Genomic DNA, 12070 nt, shown 5'->3' with positions numbered 1-12070 from the left:
ATCTACTACGGCTGGTCTTTCTCCTTGACTTCTCTTTTTTAGCCATTCTTGTTTGTCTGTAGTCATGGCGTCAGCTCCACACCATGGCTCCCTCATGCACAAAGGAATGCAGGGCTACCAGCTCCTGCACCATCCTCACGGCCAGGCGTCCTCAAACTACGGCCCGTGGGCCACATGCAGCCCGCCTAGGACATTTATCCGGCCCGCCGGGTGTTTTTGCCCCGTTTGTTTTTTTACTTCAAAATAAGGTATGTGCAGTATGCATAGGAATTTGTTCATAGTTTGTTTGTTTTTTAACTATAGTCTGGCCCTCCAATGGATCTGAGGGACAGTGAACTGGCCCCGTTTTTAAAGTGTGAGGACCCCTGCTCCTGACCCTTTCCCAGTGCTATGAAGTGCAGCCGACTCAGAGACCCCACCCACAGAGGGTTTCTGAGGCTGTAAATCAGTGGTTCTCAACCTTCCTCATGCTGCGACCCTTTCATACAGTTCCTCATGTGGTGGTGACCCGCAACCATAAAATAATTTTCGTTGCTACTTCAGAATTGTCATTTTGCTACTGTTATGAATCAGGCAATCCCTGTGAAAGGGTCGTTGTTCAACCCCCCCAAAGGGGTCATGAGCCACAGGTTAAGAAACGTGATGGGAGCGGACAGCCTCATCTTTCTCTCCTGCCAAGCAACTTGTGGATCGGAACCACCGACCTTGGGGTTCACAGTCTCCTGCTTAACCAAAAGTGCCACTGCCACCGCCGGGGCTCCTTTCACGCAGTGTCTGTTGGATTTCATTGCTAAGCTGGGTGTTTGAGGGTCTTCCAACCTCTGAGGCTCACCTGCCAACCTCCCGGCACCCTCTCAGATGCAGCACGGCTCTGCTGTGACCCACAGGCGTTTGTCACGGGCTGGCTTGGGAAGTGGACGGCCAGGCCTTTCTTCCTGGCCTGACTCAGTCTGGAAACTCCCCTGAGCCCTGGGATCGCATCCGTCTACAGCGGGGCCTGTGACACAGGGCATCTTTCCAACGTCCTGTTTCCCCCAAACACCTCTGCTGTTGGTTCAGTAGTGCCAAGGAACATTTTGCTCTTTCAAAATTCGTCATTCTAGGGCTACTTTCCAAAAACGACACGTTCCTGCCACTGCTGCGAGGGCCATTCATTTAAAAGAAACAAAGAGCCTGATGGGTCTTCAATAATACCACAGCCCATAAACCTTTCTTCTTTTTTTTTTTTAACATTTTATTAGGGGCTCATACAACTGTTATCCCAATCCATACACACATCAATTGTGTAAAGCGCATTTGTACCTCGTTTCTCAAAACATTTTCTCTCTACTTAAACCCCCGACATTAAGTCCTCATTTTTCCCCTCCCTCCCCGCTCCCCCCTCCCGCATGAGCCCTTGATAGTTTATAAATGGGTATTTTGTCATATCTTGCCCTGTCCGACGTCTCCCTTCATCCACTTTTCGGTTGTCTGTCCCCCAGGGAGGAGGTCACACACAGTTCCATGTAATCGGTTCCCTCTTTCCTACCCAATTCTCCTTTTACCCTCCCTGTTTTGCCACTCACACCACTGGTCCTATAGGGCTCATCCGTCCTGGATTCCCTGTATTTTCAGTTCCTATCTGTACCAGTGTACCTCCTCTGGTCTAGCCAGTCTTGCAAGATTGAATTCGAGTCATGGTAGTGGGAGCGGGGAGGAAACTTTTAGGAACTAGAGGAAGGTTGTATTTCTCATCATTGTTACATCGCACCCTGACTGGCTCATCTCCGCCCCGAGACCCCTCTGCAAGGGGATCTCCAGTGGCCTACTAATGGGCTTTGGATCTCTTCTTCTTCTTCTTTTTTTTAAACCTTTCTTATAATCCTTCTATTCTGGCACCAATTAAAAATTTTTTCTTTTAATTTTGGGGAGTTTTACTGACTTTCAATTCACATACCATACAACTCAAAGATGTAACTATGTTCAAGAGAATTGTAAAGCGTCACCACCACCAGTTTTAGAGCACTTCTTCAATCTTATGCTCGTTTATTATTAGCTTCCCATCTCCCCTCAACCTCCCCTGCCATGACTCTAAGAAGCGACGGTCTCTACAGACCTACCTATCCTGGATCTCACTTAAGGAAAATCACACCCCCACACTCAACAGCAACACCCAGAAAACCCTCAGTGCAAACGAGAGCAAAACACAAAACTAGAACAAATTTAAAATGGGTCAAAAGGGAAAATAAGTGAGATGATGTTACATTTTAACCTCACTCCTTTTGCTTTAACCCACTTTTCAATCCACTCTGTCTGACGGCAGTTATTTCCATCCCTGGTCAATGGTCAGAGGAGAGTCACCAGAGGATTAATCCACGGGGTGGGGGACCCAACAGATGGATTTTAGCTTTCACCGTCCTTCATAGCCTTCTGCAAACCCAGTGACGCACCGATTCATTTTTCTCTCTCCATATCATCAGAATTTGGTCAAATTTTCAAAAAACAAGGCACTGGGTATGTACATTATTTTAATAAAGACTGCAAAATGGTTCTCTCAACGAGCTGCTCCAATTTATTTCCAACAAGAATGAAAATACTCATTTCCTATCACCTTGCCCAGACTTATGAACACTTTTCCTTTCTGCAGAAGCAAACAAACAAAACCGGCTTCGTTTCCCTTTGATGAAAGGACAGGGAGTAAAAAGCAAAACAAATCAAAGCCTGGCCCGTGGTGCTCCTTCCTCTTTGATGACTTACCCATCGGTATCCCTTACAGAGCCTCCTCTCGGGCTGCAGGATTCTATTTTCCGACGTGCGTGCTGCTTTTAACATCATCGGCATGGTGCCCTTTGCTAGGTGTTTCCACTGAGCCTCTCCCCGTGGTCGAACTGGACACCATCTCGGGTCATAGCACAGGTGAGCTGGAACTGACCACGCAGCTCCTTCCTGGTCTCTCGTTAGTCAGGGTTCAGAGGCCACGGCTCTATTTCCCTGTTTGCTTCTTCTTCTCTGGTCTGGTTCGCATGTTCCCACTCATTAGTGGCGTGGATCTTTTTTCAGGGCGGGATCTACTACACGAGGAGCTTGGTGTCGTTGCCTGAAGTGGCCCTGCCAAGAGTCTCAATGCTGGTCATTAAAGGCGTCCATTTCCTCACTGATGGAGAAGCTCTCATTCAGACAGAAAACCCTCACCTGAAGGTTGGCCTCTGACTTTCTATATCCCAGTCCACTGACGGGTTTGCTTACTGTACACTCACACTCCTCTACCTAGTGTATCGCTGCTTCCTCAGAGGCCTCGATCTTGACCAGGGCGTAGACTCCGGCATTACACCGAGGAAGCATTTTCTTTTCTCGTTTACCCACTTATTATGAATGGTTACGAAATGTCACCAGTGTCTCTGGGATATCTAACTGGCTTTTTAAATGTCCTTCCTTATCTGATCTACCCGTGATTGAAATTTGTTTGTTTGTTTGGGCGGGCTTTTTTGTTTCTTTTTAAGCAACCTTTCTTTATTTTGCTTTGATTTATACATACATATTTTCCTTTTGTTCTTAGAATCATACAAAGAAAAACAAAACCTATTCAAGACACCCAGCTAATGAGAACCCAGTCCTAATCTGACACACGTGAGAGGTCGGGGTCACCCTGAGCCGGAACCTACTGACGGCCGCTAACCAGGGCTGCTGGGATGTGTGACCGCATACTGGGTGGGCCCAGATGACAGAAGCTTATTTATGTTCTCGCCTTTGGCTGGGGGCTGGAATCACAGAGCCTCCTATGGAAGAATCTAGAGGGTTCTGGCACCCTTCAGGTTCTCGTGGCCCCAGGCACCCCTGGCTGGTGACACTCATGCTCCAATCACATGGCTTTTCCCGTATCCTTTTCTGTCTCTCCCAGGGATACTCCCCTTGGGCTTAGGGAACATCCTAACCAAGTAGGATGTCATATCAACTCCTATCTTGGTCACATCTAAACAAGGTGGCATGCATTTGGAGTGGGCACAGTTCAGCCCACGGAGCCCCATACTGAACTCACTACCACTGAGTCAGTTCCGACTCATAGCGACCCCTATCCGATAAGGTAGAATTAACTGCCTGGGTGGGTTTCCAAGGCTCTAATTCTTTACCAGAGCAGAAAGCCCCCTCTTCCTCCCAGGGAGAGGCTGGTGGTTTCAAACTGCCAACCTTGTGTTCCTCAGCCCACCACATAACCAGCCACTGCTACCAGGGCTCCTGTACGGAGTCCCAAGGGGGTTAAAATTGTAGCACTTCACTGTTAGCTAAAAACTGGGGAGTTCAGACCAACCCACAGGTGCCTGGCAACCGGCTTCTCAAAGGTCGCACCCTCAGAAACGGCAGAATTTAGAAGAACGGGGAGGTAGGTGGCTTCTACTCCCAACGACATGGACCAGGCTGGCCACTCCATAGAGAAAAACGGGATAGAACACAAAGTTGAAGGGGACCAGGCTTGCTGGTCACATAGAGACTGGTAGAACCCACCCCCAAGACTCTGGCCTACAGTCACCCCTCGGGTCTGGAGCTGAATGGAATTCCACCCCACCACCCCCAACACACACCCCCATGGCTCCATTTTCAGGCAAACCACTGACAGGTCTGTAAGGGGAAGAATCGCACGAGAGAGACGCACACACCTCAGAATAACCAGCTCTTGGTGATTTACCGGAGACTAAAGTTAGTAAAGGCGTAGGGAAGAAGGCAGGCTGGAAAGAGGCGGCACAGGGCAGTGGGAGACGTGGTGGTGCCCTGCGTGGATTGCAACGAAGGAGATGCAGCCAAACGTGTGTCGCCTGCAACACTGGTGACCAGTTTTGTAAACCTTCACCCAGGTCTCAATAAAATGCCACATCCCCTACTCCCCCCACCACACACACAATTCTGTGAGCACGGTTCTACTCCACACCCATGGGGTCACCACCTGTGGGGATCGCCTCAAGACAGTGAACAACAATGCAACATGCCATGCTCCCCAGCAAGACACATACACACAGGGCCGTGGCAAAGGTTGGCAAGGCTGGCCAGCTCTTTGATCTGGGGCTTCCATCTTGGCTTCTACATCCTTGTCAGCAGCCCCACCCACCCACCGCCTGCATCAGGCCACCTTCCCCCGCCCCCACCTCCTCAGAGCCTCTGCTCTGGCTGTTCCCACACCTGCAACGCCAACCCCCTCCCTTGATGTCAAGGTGAGTCCTCCATCTGCACACAGCTGTCGCGGGGTCAGCCCCTTTACGGCCCCCACCCAAATCCAAATGATGATTCCCCTCCATTCGTCACACCCAGAGCCTTTGTCGAGCGAGGGCCATTATCCACCGGGCCCTGTAATTACACAGACAACACACCTCCCACTCGGGCCTTTGAGTCTGGGCAGACTTATAAACATAACACGTCGGAAAACTTTATTGCTATTCTTTCTCGTCCTTGCGCTCCATTATAAGAATAAAGGTGCACGCAGGTGCAGGAAGCAGGAAGTCCCTCGGACCTGACCGTGACGGATCGTCTGGGACGCGATCCTCCAGGCATGTTCTGCTCTCATCCAGCGACATGGAGACCAGCCCCAGACAGCAGCAGGCCCTCGCGCCAGTCACACGGCTGTAACCTGCGTGTGATGCACCACAAGGACCTGCCTGGTTGACAGGGCAAGGGTGGGTGGTTTCCAGGGCTGCTCCAACCCTCACGGCGCTGTGTCACGGTGGCTGCCCACAGATGTTCGTGCATACAAAGACTAGTCCGTCTACCTCTCTCTTTTTTTTTGGCCTGGGGCGACATGGCTTTATTATTAGAGCAAGCCAGGGTTTCAAAGGCCTTAGGAGTTGGCATTTGGTTCCTTCTTCTTGCCAAAGGTGGGCACAACATTGAGAAAACGCCGACTGTTCTGCATCCACCACTTGGCCCGAGCAGGCTTCTTCTTCTTCTCCTATTTAGCCACCTTGGGAATTTGGCCTCTCCTTTCCCAGCACGAGCCAGGGAACCACGGACTTTGCCTCTAAGTACAGGCCAGTTAGTTACTTCTAGAGTAGCCAGGGCCTCCGGCCCACACTGGTTCAGGGCAGCCCCATCCTCCAGAGGCGAGCCTCCCCGAAGAACCACCTGATCTTCGGGGCTTGAACGAAGAGCTGCATAAAGGCGGCTGAAAGGCAGCGCCTGCTCCGGATACGGCGAAGATGGAGCCGAGAAAGAGGAAGAACTTGTCTATCTCATGGAGGGACCCTGGTGGGGTAGTGGGCCACCCACTGGGCTGCTAATGGCAAGGTCAGCAGTTTGAAACCACCAGCTAGTCTGTGAGAGGAAAGAAGAGGCTGTCTATCCCATCGAAAGCTACGGCCTTGGCAACCCACAGGCACAGTTCTCCACTGTCCTCAGGCAGTGACCTCTGTGTGCATGTGCACAAAGGCCTTTGGAGGAACGGTGGGATTCTGGAGTTCCGGGACTTGAAATGCTAGCAGCTCGTCTCAAAGTAAAGGGCGCCCTAGTGGCCCGGTGCTTAAGCACTTGGCTGTGAACCAAAGCGCGGGCGGTCTGAACTCTCCAGCCACTCTTCCGAGGAAAGACGTGGCCGCATCTGCTTCTGGGACCCAGCCAAGCTTAACTCACTGGCACGGAGACAATGCCGACTCGCAGCGCCCCCCTGTGGATTTCCGGAACCGTCAACTGTTCACGGGAGTAGAAAGCCCAGTCTTTCTCCCAAGGGGCTGCTGGTGGTTTCAAACTGCCGACCACACGGATCAAAGCCCAGCTCGTAACCACTGCACTGCCAGGGCCCCTGCGGGAACACTTAGAGCAATGGTTCTCGACCTTCCTAGTGCCTCGACTCTTTCATCCAGTGCCTCATGGGGACCCCCAACCATACATTATTTTCATTGCTTCTGTTATGAATCTGCAATTTTGCTACTCTTATGAATCATCATGTAAATGTCTGATAGGCAGGATGTATTTTCGTTGTTATAGATTAAACATAATTAAAGCATAGTGATGAATCACAAAAACAATGTGTCATTATGTATTGTGGAATATGTATTTCTAATGACAAATCAATGATATGTTGTCTTGAAGCAGGGTGCAGCATGGGTAACAGTCTTCACGACGGGTACTCATAGGTGGGCGTATCTGCCTGTGGGCGGACCCGCCTGGTGACAGATAGAGGAGCGGTGTCTCGGTTCCTAAGACGATAGGAAATACGTGTTTTCTGATGGTCTTAGGCGACCCCTGTGAAGGGGTCCTGACCCACAGGTTGAGAAGCGCTGACTTGGAGCCTTGGAAACGCTATGGGGCAGGTCTGCTCTGGCCTCTGGGTTGTTGTTGGTGGAATCCACTCTGTGGCCAGGGGGTTGGCACCAGAGTCCCAACCTTCCCCAGTAGAGTGAAGAGTGCCTTTACCTTGTAAATGACGAATTATAATGCCGCTGCCCTGTGTGACAGAGGCCCACAGAAGAAGGTGGAAGGCAGCCAAGAAGGAGAATCTTTGATGTGGGTCTCAGAGCGGGTGAGGAGTTTTCTAGCGCGATCTGGGCGGGGCACTCCAGGCAGAGGACACAGCAGGCAGGTAGGCGGGCTGGTTGGGGAATGCAATGGCCACAGTGTTGGAGACATGCACGGGGGTAGATAAGAAAGGACAAGACAGAGCCCAGAGCCCAATTCTCGAGGGTCTACAATGCCAAGACAAGATGTTCTTCTAGATTCTTAAATGAATCTGGCCTACCACCACCCTTTTCATAAAACAAACACATAAAAAATGATTCAGCACCCCCGCCCCCTGCAAATAAAAATGTTTGTACTAACCTATAATCTTGGAACGAGTATAGAAATCTGCTTCTGTAGCCTCCTGGATTGCTCCAGCACCCCCAGGGGTGGCATAACCCCCTGGGAAAAACAGCCCTGGGGGCGCAGTGGTCATGTGTTGGGTTGCAAACTGCGAGGTCGGCTGTTCAAAACCACCAGCCGACACGTGGGGAAGAAGGGGCTTTCTACTCCTGTGAGAGTCAGTCAACTCCATCCTGTCCTGGGTGTCACTGTGAGTCGGCATTGGCTTGATGGCAGTGGGTCTGGAGTCTGTACACCCTGGGGAGCACAGCTTCCAGCTTCTTCATGGGGAGTGCCTGCCATTGCTGGGGCACTGTGAACCCTCAGAAAGGCCTAAGCCCCTCTCTGAGTTGGACACATGCCCTGGCGTGCGTTTGCGGCTGGATGGGGGCTTGGTTTGTCTCTAGCAGGGCACACAGGGCAAGCCTTCGGCGTCCACCATGACTCTGGGTTCCACAGTAGGAGAAAGATAGCAGACAGCACCCCTGAATGAAGGAGCCTCCTCCTCAGGGTGCCCGTCTCTGGGCAACTCTCAAGAAAAGGTAGACGCTGCTGGGAGTGGGTTCTTGCCTGGCGGAGGGGGGTGGGGGGCCGGGTCCCAACAGTCCATGCTGTGCCCCGAGGGCTGTGTATCCAGCACTTACTAAACTTGTCCCCCTCGAATGTCACCCCGTCTTGCAGCTGAGGAAGCTGAGGCCCAGAGAGGCGACACCATCAGTCAGTGATATGGACCCTGGACCTGCCAGAATCGACGTGTGCAGCAGTGGGATGAGCGAGGGCCCTGGGGGGGGGGGGCGCGCGTGGTTGGGAGGCCCACCTTTTGCAGGTGTGCTCCGCACAGCTGATGGCAGGAAGGCTGAGGGAGAGTCCAGCGACGCTTAGTGACCCAGAAGGGTCAGAGGGCTGGAGACTGCTTCCCCACTAGCAAGCTCTGCCCAGGGAGCAAAGGCATCCCGGGAAAGCCGCCATGCCCGTGTGGTCCCACTCCCCACGTGGCGTTTGGGGACACGAGTGGAGGCAGCTGTTCCAGCAACTCATCGGCGGCTTGGGGTGGACAAGGTTCTTTAGGAAAGTCTGGATCAAGTGCCACAGAGGGTTACTAACATGTGCTGCTGACCGCTGGCCATCGGTTCAAACCCAAACCCACTCCAAGAAGGAGAAAGATGAGGCTGTCTGCTCTCGTCAAGAGTCAGAGCCTCTGGTATGACTGAAATATTGATTTGTATGACATGTGGATTATGTGCCTATAAAACTGATTTTTTTTAAAGATTCACAGCCTTCCAAGAGGGTAGGGGAAAGGAGGTGGGGGGAGAAAGGGGGCACCGATCACAACGATCTGCATATAACACCCCACCCCTGCCAAGGGGGATAACAACAGAAAAGTGGGTGAAGGGAGACAGACAGGAAAATGATCAAGGGCTCATGAGGGAGGGGGAGGGGGGAAAATGAGGAGCTGATCCCAAGGGCTCAAGTAGAAAGAAATGTTTTGAGAATGATGAGGGCAACAACCATACCAACGTGCTTGACACCATGGATGGATGGATGGACTGTGATAAGAGATGTATGAGCCCCCAATAAAATGGTTAAAGAAAAAAGATTCTCAGCCTTGGAAGCCAAAGGAGCAGCTGGACTCTGTCCTACGGGGTTGCGACACATGGGAACAGATGTGGGTTCTTGGGGTGCTGCCCCGGCACAGCTTTCTGGACCCAAAATCGAGATGCATGTTTGACCATCTGCTTCGTGTTGTTTGGGTTTTCATTTCCAGATTTTTGCCCCCCATCCCTCTCTCTCTCTCTCTCACACACACACACAGTGTCCGGTGACACCCAGACACACCACAGTCTCCTCTGCCTGCGGCTTTGCAGGACACACAGTCCATCTGTTGCTCACCTCCCGCGTTGTGGGCGAGTGAAGGAGCCAGTCTCCGCCGGGAGGACTCCTGCTGGACGGGGTGAGGGCAGGGAGTGGCTGCCCTACACAGACGCGATGAGGCACCTACCTTGGCTTCGAAGAAGTCCTTGGCACCCTTGACGCCCTCGTGAGCAACGTCAATCTCGGAGAGTTTGGCCAGTGCCATGAGCCCACTGTCCTCCTGCAGCTCCCCAGCCGCGGCCTTGTGGAAAATGAGCAGGAACTACGGGGAGAAGCAGAGGGGGAGGCTGTTAAGAGTTTCAGTGGCCACCATGAGATCTCCCAGTTGGTTCAAGTCATCCTTCTAACCTTCTCTCTGCCACAGCACAGAGGGAGGCATGTAACGACTTACGGATGTACCTCTAACCGTCAAAAACTCAAGCATGGAGAAGCGGGAGCCCTCGTGCCTACTTGGCAGGGGTCTAAATGGATTCAAACTCTTCAGGACGTGTTGGAAACAGCATTGCTATGGGTGACACCGAGCATGGCGGACTGAAATGGCCCCAGTGCCGAGACAGCCCCGCGACCAGACCATCACCAGGTCTCTCTCCCTGGCTCATCTCAGTCTGCAGGCTCCACGGTGACCAGTCAGGCCTCACAGCAATGTGCCAGCGTCCAGTAACAGATGGGTGGTGGACAGGACCTGAGTTCGGGTCTCGGCAGGGAAGGCAAGAATTCTATGGTGGAACCACCAGTGTTGCCTTTGGAAATATCCCCACCCCTACCCCCAATACAACACATACACTCTGCCAACCACTAATTCTATTCCTGGACACCCACGCATTGCCCCCACCCAGCCCCGCCCCAAAAAAAATCAAAACAAAATATTCACTCAATATTTTTTAAGAAGCATTATCTTGAAAAGCACAAAGTCCTTCCCTTACAACGAGAGAAAAATCAAACAGAACCATCTATATATTTTTTAAATAAAAATGGAATTATTTGCCAGTTTCTTGTTCCTTGTGTGCCCCGTTTCAGCCTGAGAGTTCACTTTGCACACAGCTGCCATAGAGGCTTCAGAAAACTGGGTTTGGGGTGTATTTTAAATGCCCTGCCATTTGCGGCTGAATTTAACCCAGGTCAGTGGTTCACAACCTTCCTGATGCCACAACCCTTTCATGCAGTTCCTCATTCAATGGTGAGCCCCCAACCATAAAATTATTTTCATTGCTACTTCATCACTGTCATTTTGCTACGGTTATGAATCGGGCAACCCCTGTGAAAGGGTCGCTAGACCCCCAAAGGGGTCACAACCCACAGGTTGAGAACCGCTGGCCGATGCACTTCATGACCCTTGGAAGTTTTCCCTGCCCGGTGTTAAATGTTTGGAAAAACTTTCTCCCCTTGCCGAAGTTCCCATCAGTAACAACCTGTGCTTTTGCCCACGGCTTTAACCAAAACAAAAGCAGGTGAATCTTTAATCGCCACCATCTATTCCGACCTGTCTTGTGAGGTTGATGGTTAACCTGATCTTCTTCCAGGTGGCTGTTCCTCAATCCTTGCATCGCCGAGTGAGGAGGTCACCCCGTTCCTCCAGAGTCAAAACGTGACCTGAACGATTTCTTCCGGGGGCCAGTCTCTGCTGAGGCCTCGTCTCCAGAGAGCGGAGGCGAGAGTAAGCAAGCGGCCGCCTTTGCCCGGGCAGCGCCAACATCCTCTGATCGCCTGCCCACGGTCGTTTTCGGGGTCTGCTGGTTGGGTTTTGAGTCCCCTTGAGTAAGGAGTTTCCACAAATGTCATGGTCACCAGCTGCCCTTCAGCTTCGAGAATGTATCCTTCCCCCGTCGGAAGAAGAGAAATCAACGTACTTCCTGCCATCCCAGTAAGCCAGGCGACCCTGGTTTGGCTTGGCGCTGGGACCGGCAGCATCCTTCCTTGGTGCATGGAGATGCCAGGCCTGGCTCGGCGAGCTGATCACAGCAGCCAACAATAGAACAGTCAGAATACATCTGTGGGACCCCCAGCCCGCCCCCCCAGGAGATGACCTTTCCAGGGCCACAGATGAAACAATTCGGATGGGCCTCCCACGACTTCCAGTTCCCAGAGGAAGTGTGTTTCCCTCCAGTGAAAAGCTCCGTCGCCACACTGCAGAGCAGGGACCCAGAGACGGTGCCTTCCCCAGACGCCCATCTCTCTCCCCCCCTGGCTTCGGGGTGGTTCCCGAGTCCACTGTGGAGGCTCGCCAAGCATAAACCAAGGGGCAAAGCCGAGGCTCTAGCATTCGGAGCTCTGGCGAGGCTGGCAGTGCCAGCTCTGCTGGACAAGGCTGCCGCCCTCATCGGCCTGCAGCATCCAACTCCCTCACTAGAGGCCAGCAGAGACCTGGTCCGAGGAGGCCGCAGCCGGCATCAGACTGCTGCGTGGT

The 12070-nt window shown here is 52.3% G+C and overlaps 1 protein-coding gene across 1 annotated transcript in view; it reads right to left on the bottom strand.

Annotated features, from left to right (window-relative positions):
* The window catches only part of EFHD1 (EF-hand domain family member D1), a 34374-nt gene that overhangs the window by 1486 nt on the left and 20818 nt on the right, over positions 1-12070 (bottom strand). Inside the window, exon 3 of the mRNA XM_004701680.3 lies at positions 9794-9928. Coding sequence (XP_004701737.1) covers positions 9794-9928 — 135 coding nt within the window. The remainder of the gene's footprint in view (positions 1-9793; positions 9929-12070) is intronic.

Source organism: Echinops telfairi, unplaced genomic scaffold (genome assembly GCF_000313985.2).
Source record: "Echinops telfairi isolate 266 unplaced genomic scaffold, ASM31398v2 ScPeMD7_3;HRSCAF=10, whole genome shotgun sequence".
Lineage (NCBI taxonomy): Eukaryota > Metazoa > Chordata > Mammalia > Afrosoricida > Tenrecidae > Echinops > Echinops telfairi.
Note: the sequence above shows the minus strand (reverse complement) of the source record. Positions and strands in the feature narration are given on the sequence as shown.